This window comes from Mustela lutreola, chromosome 1 (genome assembly GCF_030435805.1).
Source record: "Mustela lutreola isolate mMusLut2 chromosome 1, mMusLut2.pri, whole genome shotgun sequence".
Classification (NCBI taxonomy): Eukaryota; Metazoa; Chordata; class Mammalia; order Carnivora; family Mustelidae; genus Mustela; species Mustela lutreola.
This window is the reverse complement of record NC_081290.1, coordinates 233,778,534-233,804,429: the sequence shown is the minus strand read 5'-3', so window position 1 is coordinate 233,804,429 and position 25,896 is coordinate 233,778,534. Positions and strand designations below refer to the sequence as shown.

Genomic DNA, 25,896 nt, shown 5'->3' with positions numbered 1-25,896 from the left:
ATCACTTATTGTCATATTAAAGTTCTTAATTCAAAGAATTGCTGAAGTTGGTGAGATAATATAACAAGAACACTTGTAGAATATTTTAAAGTTCACAAATCTCCTTTTTCTTTTTTTCTTTTCAGCAATTAATGGCTGACCAAGAATTAAGAAACCCTGTAAAAACTTATGTTGCAGCTAGAATTAGGAATCCCTGAGGTTACATAGGGCCATTTTCATGCTTATTTGCCATGAAAATATCTAAAATATAAAAAAGAATTAAAAGAATATTTGAAATGTGCATGGGTTTGTTTGAATTTAGTGACTACTCACCCACTCTGGTATAGACTACAGATCCCAAAGAAGGCTTTGTAGAGGAGAAATGATCTGGGATGGGCCTTGAAATATGTGGGGAATTTGCCTGGGTAAAGACCAAAAAGGTGGTGAAATCTCTCAGCACAAACTTGGCTGTGTGAAGAAAGTCACCCTGGTGAGGATGGGGAATCTGTGAATTAATGTTGCTGAGAATCTGATGGGAAACAGCAAGATGACAACCCTAACCAGGACAGGACCCGAAGTAAACTCTGTGCTCTTGGGGTGCCTGGGTGGTTAAACATCTACCTTAGGCTCAGTCCAGGGATCATGACCTGAGCCGAAGGCAGATGTTTAACCTACTGAGCCACTCAGGCACCCCATGTAGTTTCTTTAATAAAATCTATAACATACCAAGGAGTCATTCAGAATTCTTTATTATAGGCTCCACCAATTGCACAGGATGAAAGTAAGAATCTAGCTACAGTTTCCAGAAATTGTATCTCTCATAAGAGTAAAAATCAAGTGCTCCTGACTCCTGGATACTCCACTGCCTGAAACATGTTCATGTCTAATAATGCCTGCTTGGTGCCTAGTTCTTTCTGGCTTACTGGCATTCCAGGGCTGCAATCCCTGCACATCTGGCTCTCCATCCCCTTCAGCTCTATGTATCTGGTGGCTGTAGTGGGGAATGTGACCATCTTGGCAGTGATAAAAGTGGAACGCAGCCTGCACCAACCCATGTACTTCTTCCTGTGTATGTTGGCTGTCATTGACTTGGTCCTGTCAACCTCTACCATGCCCAAACTGCTAGCCATCTTCTGGTTTGGGGCCCACAGCATTGACCTGGATGCTTGCTTGACCCAGATGTTCTTCATCCACTGTTTTGCCACTGTTGAGTCAGGAATCTTCCTTGCCATGGCTTTTGACCGTTATGTGGCCATCTGTGACCCATTACGCCACACCTCTGTGCTCACTCATGCAGCAGTGAGCCGTTTGGGCCTGGTTGCCCTCCTTCGTGGAGTACTCTACATTGGACCCCTGCCTCTGATGATTCGCCTGAGGCTGCCTCTTTACCGGACCCAAATTGTTGCCCATTCCTATTGTGAGCACATGGCCATAGTTACCTTGGCATGTGGTGACACAACAGTCAACAACTTATATGGAATGGGAATTGGCTTCCTGGTATTGATCCTGGATTCATTAGCCATCACTGCCTCCTATGTGATGATTTTCAGGGCTGTAATGGGGTTGGCCACCCCTGAGGCTAGGCTTAAAACCCTAGGGACATGTAGTTCTCACATTTGTGCCATTCTTGTTTTCTATATCCCTATTGCTGTTTCTTCTCTCACTCACCGCTTTGGCCATCATGTGCCTCCCCATATCCATATCCTTTTAGCCAACTTTTACCTTCTCATCCCACCCATCCTCAACCCAGTTGTCTATGCTGTCCGCACCAAACAGATTCGAGAGAGACTTCTCCACGTTCTCAAGGCAGGCACTCAAACTAAGTGACCATTCTGCATCTGCAGGGCATACAGATAAGGACAGCAGGAAATGACTTTGACTAGGGAAGCCAGTACAATCATACCCATGAAGATCGGGCTTACCTGAGATGAGCCATAAAGTTCTAAGAAAAATGCTAGAATATATTCCACTTGACTGTGGATTTTCTCAAAGTGGAGAGAGGACTACCTGGGGAAATCAAGGTATGAGTTTTTATATAGTATCCCTTTTCATATTTGACATAAAAGTAATTGCACAGAGGCCACAGAAATAGGTCTATTTGACATTTTTTATAAAGGATTTCTAGTTTCTCTTTGAAGAATGTTTTGCACAATTTGTAGAAGATAAAATTCTACTCTAACACCTTCTTGAAGACTGTTTACAAATTTTTAGTGAAGACTTGTAAAAATTCAACTGCATTGGCTAGTTTTCCAATCTTTTTGGCTTGCCCCAGAAATTAGGATGAATAGCAATATGAATGTGAGAAATCTTTATCTAATAGGACTTAGAATGGAACCTTCCTGCCCATAAACGTTAAAGTTCTCAAGTCAGGTTATTCCCCCATTTAAAAATGGAAATACACTATTCCACATTTCCTCTTAATAATTAACTGGCAACAGGGAGGAAAAGACAGAAGGACACTAGGAGATTTTGTTTTGGCAGTCCTGAAATGGTCCTGAAGTACAGTAGCCACACTGAAATAATAAAATGACAAAGAGGGAAGAAAGTAACAGTGGGATTACTGACGTGAAAGAAGTTGGGTAGGGAATGGAGTAAAAATGAATAAGTGGTAGATACAAACCTTGAAATAACTTCAGATCTTTTAAAAAAATTCTTGGTTCATACTTATTTTGTTATGATTTGACCCTTTTATTGATCATAGAAGTTCTGTAACAAGATGATTACTTCAGGTTAGGAACCTACAAGAATCTTGTGGTAATGCATGAAAAATAAAGCAACTACTCCCAATTCTAGTGATTCAGAATTATGGTATGTCTATTTTAGTTCTAAATCAAAATGTTCAAATGAATTTAACTTCATTTTACAAACCATTACAAAGCTAAGGTGAATTACCTTAGGTTAAAAATAAATCTTCGTGTTTTGAAAGCATAATCTAAAGAAGCCAGTGATTAAACAAGAACAGTATTCAAACCTCATATCTTCCAAAAAAAAAATGTTTAAAGGAAATCAAACTTAGAACTAGCTAAGGGTTTAAGCTAAACTTTAGAAAAGGGTTTGTGATATTTTATTTGTTCAGAATCCTATGCCTAACACTAAGGTTAGATGGGGCATATTAATTTTTCTCTATTTTGGGATGGGGTGTTCATTCCCCATCTCCTTATCAAGGACTCTGGAGTCCAGTGCTAAACCCAAGTTCACTTATTTTAGAAAGGTTGTGTTCTATGAATATAAATTTTGGTGCTAAATATAACCTACCTACTTATATTTTTGTTTTTAATTAGGAGTTGATGAAAAGATAGACACCCAGAGCTAAAAGTTTGTTTAACAGAATTATCTCCTAACCACAGCCCTGGACTTCAGAGAAAATAAAGAAAAATGTTCAAACCCAACAGTGGCACCAATGCTAAAGGGAATGACAAGGAACCTTTGTCATGGGATAGCTTTTTGGCATATTGTCTTAAGTCTGATTTATACCACATAAGGCAGAGAATGTGTGTGGATTCCCAAGGCTTTTATTCTCGGCTTAAATTGCATTTAGCAGGGTTACTACTAAAAAATTTTTAGCCAAATAATCTCAGAAATACCCCATATGGTGTTTCTAAATGATCTTCTGTGTCTACTACAGACCAAAACTAAATACCATCTCCAGCTTCATCCCCCTATGACATTGAATGATTGGGAGTAAAAAGGAGAAATACCAGGCAAACGTGTGCTCCCATTCCATCCAGGGACAATCACCCATGACAACACCCAGACCTATCAGACTCAGGGTGTAAGCTTAGTTATAATACGGCATTTAATCCCATTGTCAACCATAGTCCTGTCTGGGCTCTTTTGTAACTTTCATGAAGGGGCTAAGCTCAGAAGAGTATGGAAGGGAATGTACCCCGGTGAATGTAGTATGGGGACATGACAAGTCCAGTAACTGAACATCTTATTCAAATCCAGTATCTCATTTCTCCACACAAATATGACTATTTAAATTTTTATTTAAATTCAATTTAACATATAGTGTATTATTAGTTTCAGAGGTAGAATTCAGTGATTCATCAGCTGCATATACAACACCTAGTCCTCATTACTTCAGGTGCCCTCCTCAATGCCCATCATCCAGTTACCGCATCTTCCCACCCACTCCCTTTCTAGCAACCCTCAGTTTGTTCCCTATAGTTAAGAGTCTCTTATGGTTTGCCTCCATCTCTGTTTTCCCTTTATTTTTCCTTCCCTTCCCCTATATTCACCTGATTTGTTTCATAAATTCCACATATGAGTGAAATTATACAATATATCTTTCTCTGACTTATTTCACTTAGCATAATACACAAAACCCTCTAGTCCCATATAATATATACTTATATAAAACCTCCCCCTCTTCTTTATCCATTTATCTGTTGATGGACATCTAGGCTCTTTACATATTTTTGCAATTGTGGACATTACTGCTATAAACATTGGGGTGCATGTGCCTCTTCAAATCTCTGTCCTTTTTCTATCACCCACACTGAAGATGGGAATAAAAGATACTCAGCACCTCTTGGGTCTGCAAGTAAGTCTTGATGGAAGAAGTGAAGACTGGGGTAAAGTTGAGGGAGGGGACATCCTTACAGTTATTTTAGTAAATGGTCATGTGACACACGTGAGTAAGAACTTGGGCTCTGGATTTAGGTAAAAGGCAGAGATGGATCTGAACCAATAACTGGCAGGCTTTGGGTGTATTCATAATCTAAGCCCCAGTTTTCTTTTCTTAAAAATGAAAGTAGCAATAGTATCTTCTCTTGAGTTTATTATAAGGATATAATGAGATGATCTAAAATGCCTGCATAATTCCTCACATAAAGAATAAACTTGCCTTTTAAAAATAATAGTATTTTATTGTGCACTGAGAGACCCAGGAGAGGAAAAACTGAAGCAAGTTCCTGGAAAAGCAATAGAATATCTGTAGTTGTTTCTCATTTATGAATCTATCAACCTCAGCTCTAAGAAACTCTCTTCTTTGCTTCTCTCAGAAAGTCCATTCACAGAGCCAGCTTTCCTCTGGTCTCCTTAGCTGCCCCAGCACCCATTCGTGTACATCTGAGGATTTTCAACTAGTGACACCCATTTATTTAGTCTTGGGATGCTAAGAGGCCATATACTTCTAAACATCTCCCGTATAACCAGTGAAAAAGATCCAAAGTCACAGGCTCAGTTGTACAAAATGTCACTTCAGGTTTTTTCCTCCATCATCCACAATAGGGCTTAAAATTAAAATTGAGTAAAATTAAAATCAAATTGAGCTATAAAACTTAATTCCAATTTGTAGTTTAGTCTGATACAGGTTTTAAAAGTCCCCTAGAAGTTTTTTTGTCACCTTCTTCTTTGTGTTAAACTTAAAATTGCAGTATGGGATGGGTGTGTTCCTATAAGATTTCCACCATGGCAGTCACATAGGAGAGGACTCTCTCCTTCCTTATTCCTTATTCCCTGGTCTCTGACCCCAAGTACATCCTTGTGCTATATTTATGATACTTTTTCATATTGTGACTATGGGAAATGACCGTCTCTTACTAGATTCTCTAATACTGTTGATCCACTGATACTGCAATCATGTCCCCACAGGATCCTCGCAGGGATGGTCTCCTCTATAACCTTCTAATTCTCATTTCTTCACCCCAGCAGCAGAGCTGTGTACAAACTGGCCAGACTGATCACTCTTACTTTCTTTTACCCAACCCTAGTCTCACTTACCTCAGGAGTGCTTAGGATCCACTTCCACACCACTTAAGGCCCTTTCTGGGTTAACAATATAGTCTTACATAAGAGAAATATCTTCCTGACTGGCAGGTTTCCCCAATCTCAATCTTCCCAAGCTTTATCTTTGTGTGAAGATCTTTGTGTTATCTTTGTGTGAAAATCAAGCTGTACCATTTTATGGCTATTTTAAAACACATAGAGGAGCAATGACTTTATCTTGAATGAGATTTTTCCCTACTAATCTGGGAATTTTGTCGGCATCTATAAAATAAGATTTTAGGAGACGACACCTAAGCTCTTTTACTAGATCCTAAAATGAAAAAGTCTGTTTACCCAGGGAAGACAGGAATGGAACCTTTTACATGCCTGTGAGCACTAGCTATGGGAAGGAGCAGTATTCCATTGAGAATCTTTCAGAAGACTCCACTTCCTGTGCTTTCTATCTCCCATTAAATGAGGATAGAAACTTCCATTTCTCATGATTCAGGATCCAAATGTCTTCCTTCCATTTATATAACTACACACTCCCTTTCCTGTGGGTGATATTCCTGATAATGACAGAAGCTTACAAGAAGGTGAACCAAAGTCAGGAGACTGGAAGAAACAAGGTGTCAGTCATCAAATAGACTATACTTGGACTCCAAACTAATTCTTGGGCAAAACTTTGAGTAGTCAACAAAAAACCAAACTATGAAAACCAATGATGTACTGTAAGTTGGCTAACTGAACATAATTTTAAAAAATAAGCTTTAAACAGATGATAAAACAGAATTAAGGCAGAATGGGCTGTTACAAATTGGGTGCTGAAGAGACAGTGGTTCTAGCTCCTACCATTCAAGTTTCTTTGAAATGAGTTTGTCACACTGGCCTATTCTGATCCTGTAATTCACGAGTACAAAAATGCCACCCATAACATATTTAAGGCATCAACAAATGCTTGGATATATGGATAAATGAATTTAAGAATGCATGAATTTCTTTAAGTTCAGATGGATAAGATGATCAAATATCATCCAGGTATTTTATAACTTGATACAATTAAGATGTTGCAGTCTAAGTCTTCAGGAAAAAAACCTTTGGGTCATAGACAGCTGTTTGTTATAGCCCACGCCAAGTGCTAACAATGGACTTAGCAATCAGTATTAAGGATCAAATATTTTTATATTTATCTATAAGCTGACATTGCCATGCACATGATATTAGTTCCTCAGCTAGTGTGTAATATCATTAGGGATTGAGACTGGTATCACAATCAGAATACAGTCCTGAAGCATAAGCTAAGGTATTTGATTTGCATTTCGAGAATGAAAATAGGCCCATCCAAATTCTGCCCATTTTGGAAGTCTCAAGTCAAACACTAGGGTCTACATAATGTGCTTTAAAGAAGAGATTCTCTAACTTCTTGTAAGTAAACTCCTTAACTGCATAAAGAGATATATAATTTTTCAAAATCAACTTAACATCTAGAATTTTTGTCCTCTAGTTCAAATATATAATTCCTGGATTGCATTAAATATTGGCATTGTAATAAAACTGCTATACCAAACTTTTAAATGGATTCAGTGTTATAAAAATATTTTGATACCCATCTGTTTAAAATAAGGATAAGATCTCCTTTAACAGTCAAACTTTACATCATCCTTCTTTCTCTGTAAACTATCACACTTGTCTTGAAAAGTGTTTTTTACATTGCCAGTGTCACAAAAAGCTTCAGAACTAAGGAGGGACCAAAAGAAAAAAAAGAGAGAGAGAGAGAGAACTAAGGAGGGATACAAAGCCAGGACCAACCAACCACATTCTCAGAGGGCAGTCTCAGCATTACAGGAACTCATCAACTAAAAGTGACTAGACACCTCCCAAACTGGAATCTAACCCAAAGGAGAGGTCCTCAGATACCTGGACTTTAGTCATGTCATTTGTGGAGATGAAACTATAGTGAGGGTAGCATCGAGGACCATTCTTCAGTCTGGTCCTGTTAAGTTTGGTCTGTCTTTAACTCACTTCCCAAACACAGGCAGGCAAGAATCTCTTCAAAGAGTGGTGATAGAAATATTTTAGAATTCAACTCTACTTGATGTCAATACTACCTGAAACACAGACCAAGTGCCACTCCTGGGAATAGGGAGAGATTTAATGCCAAGATTAGAGCAGAAAACAGAACATGCTTCCCCAAGAAAGAGGTACAAATGGCTGGAGTAGATCTAGGAAATCCAAGTCAATAAAGTATAAATTTGATCATTTACATGTGTGTATATATAATTACACATATGCAAATATTAGACACATTGATTATTGTATTTCTATAATTGTACATAACCTATAAATATGTACTTAACCATCACATACCATTATATTTTATATATATAAAACCTACAATGATGTAAATATTAAAAGGCTGAAGAAAATAGCAACAAATGAATTCTAAGATTTTTCTCTACCTGAGCAGGCCATTTTGTGCTCCTATTTTGCAAACCATCCTTTTTAGACAATTAGGGATCTTGGAATCTACAGAATGATATATGTACAACTTCAACATCTTCTGTAGTTTATGGATGTTCTATCACTTCCCGACTCCTCTGGTCTTTTATCCAACTTTGTATTTAAAGTTCTGAGGACTACTCCTGTTTTCATGTCATTCTTTTTTTTTATTTTGAAAAAACAGTTTCATTGAGGTATATAATTCACATGCCATACAATTCACACAAAAAAGTATATAATTCATTGAATTTAGGATATTCACAGAAAAATACAAACATGAACAACAGTTAATTTTAGAACATTTCATCATTTTAAAAAAAAAAAGCCATCACATTCCCTAGCCCTGCATTCCCCCAGGAGCCCTGTGCAACCATTAATCTACTTTGTGTCTCTCTAGATTTGCATATTTTGGGCATTTTATATAAAAAACATATAGTATGTAGACATTTGTGACTGATTTCTTTCACTTGATGTAACATGTTCAAGGTTTATCCATGTTCTGGCATGTATCTTTACTTCATTCTATTTTATGGTCAAATAATATTTCATTGTATGAACTTAACACGTTTTAAAAATCCATTCATCAGTTTTCATCTTCTGGCTATTTTGAATAATGCTGCTGTAGACATTTGTGTATAAGTTTTTAATGAATGAAAACACATGTTTTCATTTCTCTTGGGTGGACCTAGGTCATATGGTAACTGCATTTTTTTAAATTAACATATAATGTATTATTTACTTCATGGGTACAGGTCTATGAATGCTCAGTCTTACACAATTCACAGCACTCACCATAGCACATAACCTCTCCAATGTCCATGACCCAACCACCCATTCCTCTCCTCCCTCCCCAAGCAACCCTCAGTTGGTTTCCCAAGAGTTTCTTATGATTTGTCTCCCCCTCCCCCCCGTCCCATCTTGTTTCTTTTTTTACCCCTCCCTTCCCCCCACAACCCCCCTTGCCCTGCCTCTCAGAGTATTATGCTAGGTAAAATAAGTCAATCAGAGAAAGATAGCTATCATATGATCTCTCTAATATGAGGAATCTCATATCATTCTTGACTTTTGTTCTATTCCATGGCGATAGAAATGCCAGGATCCAGGCACACCTGGGTGGCTCTGTTGGTTGAGCAACCAACTCTTGATTTTGATTCAGGTCATGAAAGTGGGCCCCATGTTGAGCTGCATGCTAAGCATGGAGCCAACTTAAGATTCTCTCTTTCTCTTTCTGCCCCTCCCTGCCCTGCTCACTCTTGCTCTCAAAACAAAATAATTTTTTTTTAATACCAGGCCGGGATCTAGCTATGTCCTTGGATTGTTCTATCTACATAGGTGATCACATACTCTTAAAAAATCTGACTTCTAATTTCAGATATGTGGCACCCCAAATAATATATCAAACATAAGTGTCCAAAGGAGCTAGAGTTCATAGGTCAGAATACCAGAGAAGAGAGAAAATGCATTAGAGATCTGCAGTCCATCATCTGAGTACCATTCAGTGATTACTTGGGAGGAAATTACCCAAAATGCAAAACCACCCCCAGAATATTAGAGGAAAAAATCTCCAGTTTTCACCCTGGACTGGGAATAGTTCTTTTCTCACAAGCCAGAGTGGAAAACCTCATGAGTCATCAGATTTCTTTTTTTAATTCCCAAAAATGTTTTTACTCAATGGTGGTAACAAATTAAGCCTAAACTCAAAGCTGCTCTGGTCCTGACTAACAAAGCCTAAAAACAAAACCGAAAGGATGAAGTGGTTTCATGTTTCAACAACTTAATGATGACCCAGAATAAATCTCAAGAATATATATATATATATATATATATATATATATATATATATAGAAGTATCCAGTTTCCAAAAGTAAAATTAAACATATCTGACATTCAATAAAAAATTATCAGTAAATACACATAAGAAAAACAAAAACAAAATTTTTAAAAAGTACAGATAATAAAATTAGTAAACAAGGAGGTTGAATATACAGTAAACATTTATAACTGTTTAAGAGGCTAGAGGAAAGATTGAGCATGTTTAGAGACATCAAAGATATAAAAAAATGCCTAAATCAAACTTTCAAAAAAGGAAATTACAATATCTGAGATAAAATATATACACTTAACTACTAATTACAATATCAGATGAAATGTACAATATCAGATTAAAAAATACAATACATGGATATAACAGACACAGCAGTGATAGGGAAGCATCCTGAACAAAACACTACTTAATTATATTCAAGGAATTGTGCTTCTTTCTAACATTGCTTATTAAAATATTGGGTGAAGCTTGTCTTCTTTATGTTCGTTTGCATTCCAACTCTGTCAGTTGGCCATTCTAAGTTATCAATGGGTTTGGGGCTACCATAGCTAAAAAGGATGTTGGCTCAGTCAAGGGTCCATGAAGAAGCATTGTTGGGGCAACTTACAGACAATTACTCAGGCTCCAAAAAGCCAGAACTGGGTGCAAGAATTGTTGGAAGTGTTATAATTAAGTTTGAATTAGTACACATTTTCCATATCCTCTTGATTTCCATATCCTCTTTTAGCTGTAAAAACTTCAACTCTAAAAATAGCATGTATGTATTCTCATACTGCTATGTTCCATCTAAGCACATAGTATTAATATATGATGATAAATCACCTTTGACTATTGTGAACAAAACTAGACATGCAGAACATTTTTTATTACATAGTAATTGATTTCATATATTACTAGACTTATATGTTGGACAAAATCACTCTCTGTGGAGGGTAGGAGTATCACCTGAAGGGCAGGTTCATTTCTGTACCAAACATAAGGACAAATCAGATCTTGAAGCCTGGAAATACTTATTTAGTCCATTTACTATATTCAGTTTACTAAATAGCAATGACAGATAATTAGTTTCCAAAATGTACTGTAGAAAAAAATATCCACAGACTCTGTGACTTATAACAATAAAAATGTATCTTTCATACATCTGGAGATTGGCTAAGATGACTCTGCTGGTATCAGCTGGATTTGCTTATCCATGCACAAATCAGCTGGGGAATCTGCTGATCCAAGGTGGGTTTGGTTGTTAAGGTTCCACTTCAAGCTGCAAGCTGATCAGGCAGTTCTACTCCACTTTTTCCTCTTATCATTGGATAAATGGGCTAACCAGAGTATAGCCTTATGGTGCAGCAAAGTCAGAAGATGACAAGCCCCATTGCACAAGCAAATTTCAAGTTTCTGGTTGTACCACATCTACTAATGCCCCATTGACCAAAGTGGTGCAAACAGCCAATCCCATAGTCAGTGAGGTTTTATACCCTGAGAGAGTAAGTATTTTTTTTTTTTAATCTAGTCTATCACGCACGATGCCCCATTTCTGCTGAAGAAAACCAAGCAAGAGTTTGGGTAGGGTCTGGGAACAGTCAAGGGCTCTTGGTCTAGGTTGAAGGAAAAATTCTGTCCTGGGACATGCCCATTCTTTTAACACAAGCAAAAAGCAAGACAGACTAGACCAAGCTACAGGAACACATTTTGAAGTTTGTAATTATTGTGGAATATTTTAAGACCACTCAAACTCCAGTGGCTGAAGAAAGTCACATATCAATATTTAACATTCCAAGAGTGAGAAAATTCCCCTTCCATAGTAGATAGATGGGAGAGTAAATATCTGTGAACAATAATACAGCCTATCACAACTATATATTTTAACTTCTTTAGCTTCAGAAGTCTCAACTTCAAAAGGAAAGGGTATTAATCTTTGTTTCCATTATACATAGCTCAAAGATGGTATTCATCTCTTCATTCAATAAATATTACTAAGTGGTTTGAGAAAAAAATACATATGCACATGAAAAGTTATGTGATATAAATTTACATAAAGGAATGTCAAAAGCCTCTTTTGCTAAATGTTTGACAAAGGAATTGGCTATTAGTTCCTTGGACTTCTTTTCTGACTCCTACTGATTTAATAGAAGAAATAAGTCTGCTTAGAAGTGTAGCTGTTCAGGGGCTCCTGGGTGGCAGAGTCGGTTAAGCATCCAGCTCTTGGTTTCAGCTCAGGTCATGGTCTTGGGATTATGGGATAGAGCCCAGCATTGGGCTCTGTGCTGAGTATGCTTGGGACTCCCTCTTCCTCTGCACCTCACCTCTCCTCTCTCTCTCTCTCTCTATCTCTCCGTTTCTTTCTCTCTCTCAAGTAAATCTTTTTTTTTTTTTTTTAAGTGGATCTATCCAAATGTAGACCCAATAACATTGGGTGGTAGTAAGCTAATAGAGTGACAGAGGCATGAATGCCATTTAGAAAAGATATGGAAGCAGTTTTAGTACTTGAAGTATTGTTGGCCTTTGAGTCACAAAATGTGTGGTTCAATTTTTCATTCATAGTCTAGATGAAGAGTTCACCAAAACCTCAAATTCTTGTGCCATCCTCAGCCAATATTCCTATTGTCTTTCACCTAGATGACAATAGCACATTGGAAGCTTCTTTGTTTTCTTTAGTCATGTGATGAGCTTATGAGAATAGGAAGGTCAAATCTCTGCTATCAGTTAGGGTAAAGTTTGATCTAACTGCATCTGTGAGGAATGAAACCTCATTTCCCTTGTCATACTAAAGAACAGCCAAACATGGAGATTACAGTTTTCCTACTTAAGACATTTCCCTACCACCTCAATCCAACATCCATATACTCAATAGCATCTACGCATTCTTTCTCCGGAATAGACTGAACACATGGTCACGAATCTGCTTGGTCTTGACGCCATAGATGATGGGGTTAATCATGGGTGGAAAAAGAAGATAGAAAATAGCAAGAAGTATATGGACGTGAGGGGCAGCCTGGCGAGCCACACGGTGCATGACTGAAGAGATGACCACAGGTGTGTAGGTGGACAAGATTGCACCTATGTGAGAGACACAAGTCCCAAAGGCCTTGTAGCGGGCCTCCTGAGAGGCAAGCTGTAGGACTGCCCGAAGGATGAAGATATAAGACAAGATAACAAACAGCAGGTCCAACACCACTATAAACATGGCCACAGCAATGCCATAGATATTGTTGAAGCGAGTATCCCCACAGGCCAGCCTTACCACGGCCATGTGCTCACAGTAGCAGTGGGCAATCATGGGGCCTCGGCAGTAGTGGAAGCGTTTGAGCAGAAAAGGGAGTGGAGTCATTAGTGTCACAGCCCGAGCCACAGCAGCCATGCCAATCTTGGTGATAAGGGGCCCAGTCAGCACCGTAGTGTAGTGCAGGGGCTTACAGATAGCCACGTAGCGGTCAAATGCCATGGCCAGCAGCACTGCTGACTCCATGATAGAGAAGGAATGGAGAAAGAACATCTGGACCAGACAGCCATAGAAACTGATCTCCCGATCTCTGAACCAAAAAACAGCTAACATTTTGGGAAGTGTTGTAGAGGAGAGGACCAGGTCAATGGTTGCCAACATGGCCAGAAAGAGGTACATGGGCTCATGGAGGGCTGCATCAGCCCGAATGATGAAGAGGAGGGTACAGTTGCCTAGCAGGGCCAGGGTATAGGCAAAGCAGAATGGAATGGAGATCCAGACATGCAGGTGCTCCAAACCTGGAATTCCTACCAGCAAGAAGAAAGCTGGATGGGTTGTGGTAATATTGGAGGCTGTCATGGTTGTAGAAGTTTTTTTTGTCCGTTTTTACAGGGTCCCTTCACCTTCTATATATACCTTCTTAGGAGAATTAGCTCTTGTTCCCATTGCTATACCTTAAGCAAAATTAGTTAGTAGTCCTCATAGACTTGGATAGGCATAATCCATATTTTCTACCCTTAAGAAACTTTGAATCTCATTGAGTAGGTAGAACATTAAACATCATTAGAATTGATATCACAAGACACTTACATAAAGGAATGGAGAAGGGGTAGTGTTTTCTGTGCTCATGGTAACACCAGGAATACCCTGATTAAAAAAAAATAAATAAATGTTCATCATCACTAGCCATCAGGGAGATTCAAATTAAAACCACATTGAGATACTATCTTCCACCAGTTAGAATGGCCAAAATTAGCAAGACAGGAAACAACATGTGTTGGAGAGATGTGGAGAAAGGGGAACCCTCTTACACTGTTGGTGGGAATGCAAGTTGGTGCAGCCACTTTGGAAAACAGTGTGGAGATTTCTCAAGAAATTAAAAATAGAGCTTCCCTATGACCCTGCAATTGCACTACTGGGTATTTACCCCAAAGATACAAATGGAGTGAAAAGAAGGGCCATCTGTACCCCAATGTTTATAGCAGCAATGGCCACGGTCGCCAAACTACGGAAAGAACCAAGATGCCCTTCAATGGATGAATGGATAAGGAAGATGTGGTCCATATACACTATGGAGGATTATGCCTCCATCAGAAAGGATGAATACCCAACTTGTGTAGCAACATGGACAGGACTAGAAGAGATTATGCTGAGTAAAATAAGTCAAGCAGAGAGAGTCAATTATCATATGGTTTCACTTATTTGTGGAGCATAACAAATAGCATGGAGGACAAGGGGAGATGGAGAGGAGAAGGGAATTGAGGGAAATTGGAAGGGGAGGTGAACCATGAGACATTATGGATTCTGAAAAACAATCTGAGGGTTTTAAAGAGGCTGGGGGGTGGGAGGTTGGGGGAACCAGGTGGTGGGTATTGGGGAGGGCATGGATTGCATGGAGTACTGGGTGTGGTGCAAAAAACAATGAATACTATTACGCTGAAAAGAAAGTTTTAAAAAAATGAAAATGTTTAAATCAATCCATTTCTTTAGAATATGTGTTGGTACCATTCTACATGACAAGTTCACAATCACAATGAAATCTTAGGCCTTGCATATCTATATAAGTCAAATAAAGCTTACAATTTCTAATTCCCCTATTAATCACAGTATCTGTTTAACACCACTCTATTGGATATGATTGCCAGTAGCCACATGTCGTTGCTTAAATTTGTTCAAAATTTTGTTTAGAGTTATCCAGTATCTCAGTCACAATACTTTTTAAGTGCTCAACAGCCACCATCACTAGTGGCTACCATAATGGACTGCTCAGATACAGAATAGTTCCATCATTGTGAGAACTGCTCTAGAACATGTCTTTCTGGTCCTTTCCACACCCACAAATCTCTAAGCATAGCCCAGCCTCCAGCTTATTGAGACAATAAGGAGCTGTGCCTTTTGGTTCTCTATGTAAATTTGTGTTAAAATCCCTATTAATGTGAGTTTCCCTCCACTCATCTTCCAGCTTCTTCATTTTCATCACAGAAGACCTCTTATCTTTAGGAAGACTGATATCTGGCTTCCATAACAAATGCCCTTTATTCTTAACAATTTTTATCTTTCCCTCTAGTTCACTTTTCTTTTTTCAAATCATTAAACATTGGAATTGCCCTGTTTTTATGCAATCTCTTTTCTCTTATAAGATCCAAGTAATTTTTGTAAGCATTGAGATAATACTTAAAATATTTCCACTATAACAGAACAAAGCAAGTTCTGAAAAATTTGGTCTCTTTTCAATCGTAAATCAATTTCAAAAACTTGATATGTCTAAGATATCATAGTTAATAATTCGACAACTGAGTTTGAGTTCTAGCTTTCTCCAATTCCAATGTCCTAAATAACTAGACTGTTTTGCTCTTATCTGAATGCCTAATAAGTAACACACACTCAGTATACCCAAATTGAAAACTAATTTCTTTCCATGCAGTACAGAAAATTTTTAAAACCTTAAGTTCTGGGATCAAGTGCCTGCATGACCTTGCATAAATCCCTTATTTTCAAGCCCCTGTTTCCCCCTCTATAAATGAGGAATAGCAATCCCCTGCTTTTATGTGAGAATTGTAGGGGAGGATAGTAAGTGGGACTATATATAAAATCCTTTTGTTCAGTTAGTGTTTGCTGAACCTTATTTGTCATTTAAGTATATATTTCTCTTCCTCTATAGAACCATACTTTAAAAAAATTAATATTCTCCCTTCTTTGATCTTATATCCTCCTATACAAATCTCTGCCTCTCTTCACAGAAAACATATAGAAAATGCTTTTATTCTGTCTCAACATTCTCTCAAATATAATTTGGCACTCAAACACTCAAATATGTATTCCATTCTCATTACTTTCCTGAAACTGCTCTCATCTGGACCACCAAAGACCTCCAGAATGATGGTGCCATTGTAACTTACCTGCTTTCAAGCAACTTGACTTCTCAGCAACTTTTATCTGAATTGACAGCAGTCTCTCTTTTAAAACCCTCTTTACTGTTGGGTACATTGATGCTACCATTTCCATCTCCCTTAGCTTGTCATTTTAGTCTCCAGTTTCTAATTACTGCTGAGTATTGAATTTCTTGAGGGCTCAATATCAAATTTCATTCAATTATTTTTTGTGGGTTTTGCCTTTATTATTTATTTCTTTTAATTTCTTATTTTTTATTAACATATTCCATTCAATTTTATATTCAGAAAACATTTAGTAAATATATTCAACAAGTTTTGGGGAGGGTAAATATTTTTACTAAATTGGTTAAGGATAAATCTAAGACCAAGACAGGCTGATGCCTTCATAAAACACATTTACTAAAGGTTTGTAAAGAATAATAACCTAATACGTAAGTTACATAGGAGAGTGAGAAGAAGTCCTGAGGCTGGAGAGAGAGAGAATATAGCAGTTTTAAATAAAGAGATCAGGATAGGCCTCATTGGGAAGGGAACTTGAGCAACGATTGAATGAGGTAAGAAAATAGCTTAGTATCTAGTCTCTTTTTAAAAGGCAGAACCTAGGTTCCATACAGGTAATTTTGTGGGGAAAATGATGGGGAGCAAGAAGGAGATGAAAGAATGAAACAGGAAAGTACAGAATCCTAACCAAGCATGCATTACTGAGCTGGGTCATGTTGATCTATGTGTCCAATCCCACAGGAAGAATCACGTAGAAGGCACCTCCAAATTGTCCACTGGAGATATGGAAGAGGGGCATATTTATCCACTGGTTTCCACCCCACCCAGGGCAAGGGTTCACCCAAGAGTGTTAATTTCTTCATGCTTCCAGGTTCACATATGCATCAGGGTAGCTGAGCAGTCTCCTGCAGGTGCCCCATGTAATGGAGCAGAGAAGCCCAGAGGCAGGATGCAGCTGAAGTCAGGCTATATCTGCGCTAAGGCTATACCTGTGGTTGTCACAGCATTGACCAAAACAAAAAGGTGAATGAGAGGAAGTGAGGCATAAAAGATGAAAAATATAAAGAAATAGACCCCAGTGACAAACTCTAAGCAAAAGGAACAGTCATAACAAATGTTCTAAAACAGAAATATGCCTAATGTTCAAAGCTGAGCTACCAGGCCAGTGTTGCTAGATGATGTGAATGAGTGAGAGAGATATAGAGGCCATAAAGATGGGGTCAGACCACACAGGGCCTTGTAGCCCTTTGTAGAACTTGGCAAATGCTCATTTCTCTCAAAGATATCTTTAGAGCAAAGAAATGACATCCTTGACAAATTTTAAGATTCTTCTAACCTCTATGATAAGAATTGCATGAAAGTGTAAGGGTATAAGGAGAAAAGACTCTGTGGCTATTCCAGAGATTAGGGAAGGGAGGATGTTAGTTAAGAACCAGGATGGCCCTGTTTGTGGTGAGAAGCAATCCAATTTTGGATATATTTGAGAAAAGAACCATGGAATCTAACAGATTAAATGTAGGTCATGCGAGAAAAGGGAGTCAAAGATGTCAGGGAGGGGGCGCCTGGGCGGCTCAGTTGGTTGGACAACTGCCTTCGGCTCAGGTCATGATCTTGGAGTCCTGGGATCGAGTCCCACATCGGGCTCCCAGCTCCATGGGGAGTCTGCTTCTCCCTCTGACCTTCTCCTCGCTCATGTTCTCTCTCACTGTCTCTCTCTCAAATAAATAAATAAAATCTTAAAAAAAAAAAAAAAAGATGTCAGGGAGAGATTTGGCTTCAACACCAATAAAAGGAATTTTCTCAACTGAGGTGGGGGAATGTTGTGGAGGAGGGGATCAAGATGTTACCTGTGTATATGTTGTTTGAGAGGTCAATCAGAAATCTAAGTGAACATGTTGATGCATTTGTATACTTGAGACTGGAATTTGAGAGATTTTTGTCTGCTGGTAAAAACTGGGTATCACTGGGAGCAGGTAAGATCTACAAGCCTGAAATCACTGAGACAGTAAGGGTTCATGAAGAACAGAGAACCAAGGGCTCAATCCCAACAGTAAGAACTAGGGTGGAAAGGATTTAGGGTAAGGAGTTGAGGAAGAGTCAGCAAAAGAGACTGAAAATGGCATCTTGTCCACATTTCCAGAACATCCGTTTCTTGAAAGGCTATTGAATGTAATGAATGCATCAAGGAGGAGGGAACTATTACCATGTTTAATGCGACTAGTGAGTCAGATCATTCCAAAACAGAACTGGCCTTCTATTGAGAAATGCAATGGTTAGATACTTTGGTAAGAAATTTTTCTAGAATAGAGGGAGACAATGCCTGTTTTGATTGAGTTAGATGGAGGAGGAGGAGTGTGGGAAGGAATTAAGTCGGTTAATATGGCTCCCTCTTTTGAGGAGGTTTGCTGCAAAGACCAACAGTAAAAGAGACAGTAAAAGGGATACTGGCTGCACAGGAAAGTACAGTAAAGGGAAGGCTATTTGTGCATGTGCGTGTTTGTATGCATGTATGTGGGTTGTGTGTATGAGTACTCAATTGTTTTTAAGAAGGAAAGGGGAAAATGGCATGTTTTTAAATGGAACAGAATTATCCAGTGGCAAGGGGCCTTAAAATAGAGGACAGAAATGAAACTATTGCTTTGTAACAGTCTTTTAATATAATCCTTTTTCTAGGTGTTCTACTACTTACCCTGAATTTGGTTATCAGATCCTAAAACCTTGAATATAAATTTCCCTATCTTCCTCTTTAAGCCGCAGGCTAATCTATCCAACAATTTGATATTCCACTGTAGCAGTCACAGATATCTCAATTCACTCTCAAGGCATTAATCTTCATATGCATTCCACATCTCAGGACATTGTATCCTCTCCAACCAGTTGCTCAACGTAAAATCAAGTCATCCTTGATTTAGTCTGTCAGCAGGTCCAATTGGGTCAACCTCCATAGTTAGTTGGAAAGTTGCTTACTCCAATTAATGTCCACACTATTCAAGCACTATTATCTCTCACGACTGGAAAAAAAGATGCCTAACAGGTATACAGATTTCTGGTTTTGTCCTTCAGTTTCTATCCTTCTCCAAATACCATCCATATTGCAGAATGAAGGGACTATGCCTTATTCACTTCTATAACCTCAGCCTCTCACATACATGGTTAAGTGTTAACTATTTCATCAAATGAAGCATGAATAACCAGACTACTGGAAAATAGGTCTTCTCACCCTGCTCAGACCTTCCTATACTATCCAAGCCCAGAATATTTGGTTATATTCTAATTTAACGTTGAATCAGGATAGAAATTCTAAGAAAGCTGCACCAGCCTTGGTTACATGTATTAGAATAAAATCCAAATCCCATTAGAGAGGGTTTTTCCATGTGTTTTTAATATTTGCACTTCTTTGCCAGGTTGAGCTCTTGGCTTTGTAGGAAACAAACTTAAGACAGCAGGAACTTTTTTTCATTTTTCACTAGCATATATTCACAGTTGCCAAGAACAGTGCCTGCTACATAACACACTCTATAACTGATTAGTGTTCCAACATACCTGTTGCATCTTAACCCTCAGTAAATATGCAAAACCTAACATAATTGACTTTACCTCTCAGTCTCTATATTCTTCTGGCTTACTGTCTACCTTCTGAACATAACTGATGACCCTATGACTTGACCACACTTCCTCACACAATGAAAGTTACCTGTTCTTTGCAATTTCTTCCCCCAAACACAGGGTGTCCAACAGTGCATGAACCCTATTTCTGTTAAAGCTCATAAAAAATATACCTCTCTCAGAATCAGAATCTCAGTATAGGAGAATGAATGGAGCCCATCATCATCCCCTACTATCCAGAACCTAGGAACCTGTTTTGTAGTGAATATTTTATCTTGTCTGTACTGTTTCAAGAGCCAAAAATGTCAACACTAGACCACAGAACTTGTCTATTTTTTTCTCCCAAAAGTGCTTAGATAAGTCTCTGTACACAGAAAGTACTCAGTTATGCTTGCAATAAATATGTCTTAAAAAGATATCCAAATGATGAATTTGAAAGACTAAGACCCAGAGACAGGAAGATAGTCACTGACCTAAGGTCCTTTAAGGATGTGGCTTGCGGGAGAAGAACCTATAAGAAACGAATCCCATTGCACCACTCAAAAGGTGCCAGAATGATTAGGCCATCAGCAACTCTGGAAGAACCTGGAACTCCAAAAAATGGAGGGAAAAAATAAAATTTTACAAAGTATCTGTCTGCCTGCTCTAGGTATAGTAAAAGATTTTGAAGATTACGGATATTTTTATCTATGGAGTTTCAAGGGTATGGACTCAATTTTATCAATGTGAGATGCTCACACATTTTGTTTGCAAGATTTAAAAATTTATTTCCAAGTATAAATACTGAAGTATAAAATGATCGAACTCATAGGGGATATAGCAAAATGTGAGTTTTTATTAGAGAGGAGCATGAAGTAATTACCACTAAAAAGTCTTTGCTGATGATGATTAAGCAAGAGTGAAAGTTTACACTGTTGTGACAATTTGTGCACACTTCTAAAACCAGTCTCTATTGTATCAATCTCTATTGTACGGTCTCTATCATAATACTCAAGTGGGTCTGTTTCAAAAAGAGTAGAGGAGAATCACATTTGTTTTCTCTTATTTCTTTGATTTAGAATCTTGAATTTCCAAGACCATATTCTTATTGCAAAGATTATTTGGGCTCTATATATTTGAAATGGCATTGCAAAATGATTTCCTGTAGAGCTTACAGTGTGGCAGAGGTTGTTCTAAAGACTATTTTAAAGAATAATGCCAAAATAATAAATGGCTCTAATTTTTTCCCTTAATACACATTCCCCCGCCCCAATTTAAAAAGCATGAATTTCCTAGAAAGAGACAATTAGACAGTGGTGGAACTAGCATGTTTCAATAAACATGTCATTATCCAAAAATACATATTTTTTACCTCTCCCTGTATCTTTTTAGTTCAGTCCTCATTTTCTCTCACTTGACTAATGCAGAAGCCTCCTAATTGGAACAGGGATACTGGCAAATTTGGGAAAAGAAATGATCAGTGAGAAGTGACAGGATCCACTTAGAAATAATCAGCCAAACTTTATGGAGGTGAACTAGTGTCTGGCATAGAAAAGTGGGAGTTTCTGGAGTTTGTAGACAAAATATTTGGGTTGGACTGTTAGGACTTTTACCTCCTCAACTGAAGAGCCAAAATACTTGTAGAACATAAGGAATAACATGGAGAACATTAGGAGAAGGAAAGGAAAAGTGAACTGGGGGACATCGGAGGGGGAGACAAACTATTTGACTGTGAACTCTGAGAAACAGAGGGTTTTGGAGGGGAAGTGTCAGGGGGTAGGGAGAACCTGGTGGTGGGTATTGAGGGCACGTATTACATGGAGCACTGGGTGTGGTACATCAACAATGAATCTTGGAACAGTGAAAAAATAAAATTTTTAAAAAGAGCCAAAATAGGGGCACCCCAGTGTCTCAGTGGGTTGAAGCCTCTGCCTTCAGCTCAGGTCGTGTTCCCAGGGTCCTGGGATGGAGCCCCACATTGGGCTCTCTGCTTCGCGGGGAGCCTGCTTTTTCCTCTCTTTCTGCCTGCTTGTGATCTCTGTCTGTCAAATGAATGAATAAAATCTTAAAAAAAAAAAAAAAAAAAAAAAAGAACCAAAATAGAGGCAATAAAGGAATTGGGAAGAGCGAGCAGGGAGCGGATACTGAGGCTAGCTGTAGGAGGAAATTGAGAGTGCCCTTATCCTTTCTCACTCTCCACACCTGTTACCTCTTTCTTGTTTCCCTTAGTCCAGCTTTGTTCGCAGTGATTTGTCTGATGTAGAATTCTTGGCCAGTCCATTAGCTTCATGCAGCTTCAGTGGAAGTTGTTTGAGAAGGAGGGAGCTGGGAAGGGAGCCACTGGCTTTGTCTTTGCAAGTCTCTGATCTCCTCTGAAAAGGTTGTAGAAGCACAAACTGGGTTTTCAGGGGCTCATGGAAGGCTCCGCCTCTTCTCTACAGATTAACACAAGGGAACTCCCCTGACTCAGGGCTCCCACCCCTGGAGTTTCCCCGCAGCCCATGCCCCTCCCATATCTCCCAGGGGTCATGCTTAACTCTTCAGACACCAAGCACTTCAGGTAGATCCTTGTGCCTTAGTTTTTAATTTGCTTCTGCTTACCTCTACCTGCTCCTTGCAGTGTCTTCTAATAAAGAGAGCCTTATTAAAACATAAACTTCACCCAATTCCTGTTCGACTGTGACCTGCAAAGGGAGGATCTCCACCTTAACCAAGCAAAGTTATCTGATCTTATTTTGCATACATTTTACATATTGACTGAAGCTAAGCAGATTCTAGCTAACTTTGGAATGTAATTAGTAACTTTGGAATGACACTTCCCTGATCTCAGATCTGCTTCCTTCCTCTAAAATGGAAATAAGTCCAGTTGTTCCTAAATCACTGGAAGAATAGATCACTAACTATATAATCAAGAAGCCATTATGATGTTGATGATGATATGATTACTTATTAATAATTCAGATATTTATAAATAAGAGTGATAGTCTACCTACAGCTGACTTTCATGCTATTTTTCAAAGAAGGAAACTAGTTAATATCAGGGTCTGCCATGAACTTTGCTCACTACAGTTTTCCATAACTTTAATTTTAAAGATGCTTTTTAAATTGTCTTTATTTTGTCTTATTGTGATAAGAGGATAGCTCTCATATTAAGTGTTCTTAACAAATTTTTAGTGTATAATACATTATTGACTATAGGTACAGTTTTTGTACAGAGTCATGGTTTTTTTGATTGTTTACAAATTTGAGAAGGAGTAAACCAACAAATTTTGTTTATTTACAAATTTGAGAAGGAGTTAGTTATTTAAATATTTGGTAGAATTCACCAATTTAACCCTGTGTTTCTGGGTTTTTCTTTAATGGGAGGTTTTGATTACTGATTTAATTTTCACACAAGTTATGCTTAGGGTTTCTATTTCTGCATGATTTAGTTTTGGTAAGTTATGTTTTAAAAGCAATCTCAAAGCTCTATGCCCCAGCTATACATATTCCCTTTTGACAGAAGTATACTGGATCCTACTTCATCTTTCCTAACTTTGGCCTTGGAGTAATGTGGACTCAGCACTCTCCCATGATAGATGATCACCTAGGATATTGAGACAAAGTGAGATTGCCACATGACACCTTCATTTTTTTTAACATTTATTTATTTATTTTAGGGAGCATGCCCAAGCAGGGAGTGGATTCAGAGGGAGACAGATAGGATAGGAGAAAAATCTCAAGCAGACTTCTCTCTCTTTGGACATAGACATAAGTACAGCATGCCCATCTTAAAGATATAGATATAGATATAGATATATTCCCAGTACCCAGCATAGATGTGGTACTCGATGTTTTGTGACTGGATTCTCAAGTAAATGAAGAATTCACATTCTTGGTGAAAACATAAGCTACATGTATTTGCAAAGAAAGTGTTGTATGATGGATAAAGAAATGTCAGAGGACATGTTTTACTCAAAATGTTTAATGAAAGGGACTGGCCATGAGAATATAGAGGTCAAAAGAAGTCAAAGACTACATAAGCTGATTCAATTGAAGAAATAAATTTTAACGAGCAAAACTGACTTAGAACCTGTAGTGCTGGAAGATCATGAGCTCCCCCAAACTGGTAGTATTTACCCAGAGATTGGACATCAGCTTTGAGATTATTACAGTTACTCTTGCCTCAGATGAAATTTTGGTCCTTCCCAGGTCCTAATTCCAGTGACTCTGGAGAGAAACTCAGGTTCTCAAAGTCTTAGTAAAATTGAAAGCATCTTTGTGTCTTTAGATGACATTACCAAAGATAGAGTGAGTCAAGCCTTTGTCATGCCTCGTGATAGAGTGGGCTCTTTGGGAAGAAAGCAAAGTCAGCAGTTTGAATCCACAGGCTATCAAAGGACATTGTACCATGAATCCTGATCAGACTGATGACTGAGTTTCAGGGCATCAATTGATTTTTTTTCATTATACCAGGACATCATTTAGTTTTCCTCCTTGTGCATGTAAACTCTGGCATCCTTCTATTTCCTCTCATACCCCTGCCCCGATTCCAGCATTCAGTCTGTCCCACTCTTTCTCCACCTGCCTCTCACACTACACTTAAAAACATTCTTTCTTGGGAATAGTCCTAAGACTCGCTCACGAATCTGCTTGGTCTTGACACCATAGATGATGGGATTGATCATGGGTGGGAAGAGCAGATAGAAATTAGCAAAGAGTATGTGGACATGAGGAGCAGCCTGGCGAGCCACACGGTGCATGACTGAAGAGATGACCACAGGTGTGTAAAAGGCTAAGATTGCACCTATGTGAGAGACACAAGTCCCAAAGGCCTTGTAGCGGGCCTCCTGAGAGGCAAGCTGTAGGACTGCCCGAAGGATGAAGATATAAGACAAGATAACAAACAGCAGGTCCAACACCACTATAAACATGGCCACAGCAATGCCATAGATATTGTTGAAGCGAGTATCCCCACAGGCCAGCCTTACCACGGCCATGTGCTCACAGTAGCAGTGGGCAATCATGGGGCCTCGGCAGTAGTGGAAGCGTTTGAGCAGAAAAGGGAGTGGAGTCATTAGTGTCACAGCCCGAGCCACAGCAGCCATGCCAATCTTGGTGATAAGGGGCCCAGTCAGCACTGTACTGTAGTGCAGGGGCTTACAGATAGCCACGTAGCGGTCAAAGGCCATGGCCAGCAGCACTGCTGACTCCATGATAGAGAAGGAATGGAGAAAGAACATCTGGACCAGACAGCCATAGAAACTGATCTCCCGATCTCTGAACCAAAAAACAGCTAACATTTTGGGAAGTGTTGTAGAGGAGAGGACCAGGTCAATGGTTGCCAACATGGCCAGAAAGAGGTACATGGGCTCATGGAGGGTTGCATCAGCCTGAATAATGAAGAGGAGGGTACAGTTGCCTAGCAGGGCTAACGTATAGGCTGAGCAGAAGGGAATGGAAATCCAGTTATGTAAGTGCTCCAGGCCTGGGATTCCCATTAACACAAAGACTGCCGGATGGGTTGAGGTGATATTGGAGGCTGATGTGGCCATTGGAAATTTTCTTCCTGTCATCCACTTCCACAGGGCTCTTCCAGAAGGTATCCAGTATCGGCAGAATTATAGCATTCAATTTCAAACTCTGACCATTCACATGGAAGGATTAGCTCTTGATCTCATTTCTAGTCCTTCAATTAGAAAATAATCCTAATATACATTATGAGAAATACATGATCTCTGCCCTCAACATGTTTGAAAAGCATTGGGTAAGTGGCACCTGGGTGGCTCAGTGGGTTAAAGCTTCTGTACCGTCCCCCATTCCTGCCTGCCATTCTGCTTGTTTGTGATCTGTCAAATAAATAAATAAATTATATATATATATATATATATATATATATATATATATATATATATAAAATCATTGGGTAATCAACATTCAATATCAATTAAGCGAATATCACAAGCACTCTTCATTGAGGAATTGAG

The 25,896-nt window shown here is 38.7% G+C and overlaps 3 protein-coding genes across 3 annotated transcripts; 1 reads left to right on the top strand and 2 right to left on the bottom strand.

The window, feature by feature from the left end:
- Positions 1–852: 852 nt before the first annotated feature.
- Positions 853–1,806, top strand: LOC131820832 (olfactory receptor 52M1-like). The gene has a single exon (XM_059156644.1). It carries the CDS (start codon positions 853–855, stop codon positions 1,804–1,806), a length of 954 nt encoding a protein of 317 aa, XP_059012627.1.
- Positions 1,807–12,866: 11,060 nt separating this feature from the next.
- Positions 12,867–13,811, bottom strand: LOC131820826 (olfactory receptor 52K1). The gene has a single exon (XM_059156631.1). The coding sequence runs from the start codon at positions 13,809–13,811 to the stop codon at positions 12,867–12,869; it is 945 nt and encodes a 314-aa protein (XP_059012614.1).
- Positions 13,812–24,468: 10,657 nt separating this feature from the next.
- LOC131833790 (olfactory receptor 52K1-like) lies at positions 24,469–25,464 on the bottom strand. Its single transcript, XM_059177566.1, has one exon. It carries the CDS (start codon positions 25,462–25,464, stop codon positions 24,469–24,471), a length of 996 nt encoding a protein of 331 aa, XP_059033549.1.
- Positions 25,465–25,896: the final 432 nt, after the last annotated feature.

Coding starts and splice junctions, on each gene's coding strand:
- LOC131820832 (XM_059156644.1), top strand. CDS start 853: ATGTTCATGTCTAATAATGCCTGCTTGGTGCCTAGTTCTTTCTGGCTT.
- LOC131820826 (XM_059156631.1), bottom strand. CDS start 13,811: ATGACAGCCTCCAATATTACCACAACCCATCCAGCTTTCTTCTTGCTG.
- LOC131833790 (XM_059177566.1), bottom strand. CDS start 25,464: ATGGCCACATCAGCCTCCAATATCACCTCAACCCATCCGGCAGTCTTT.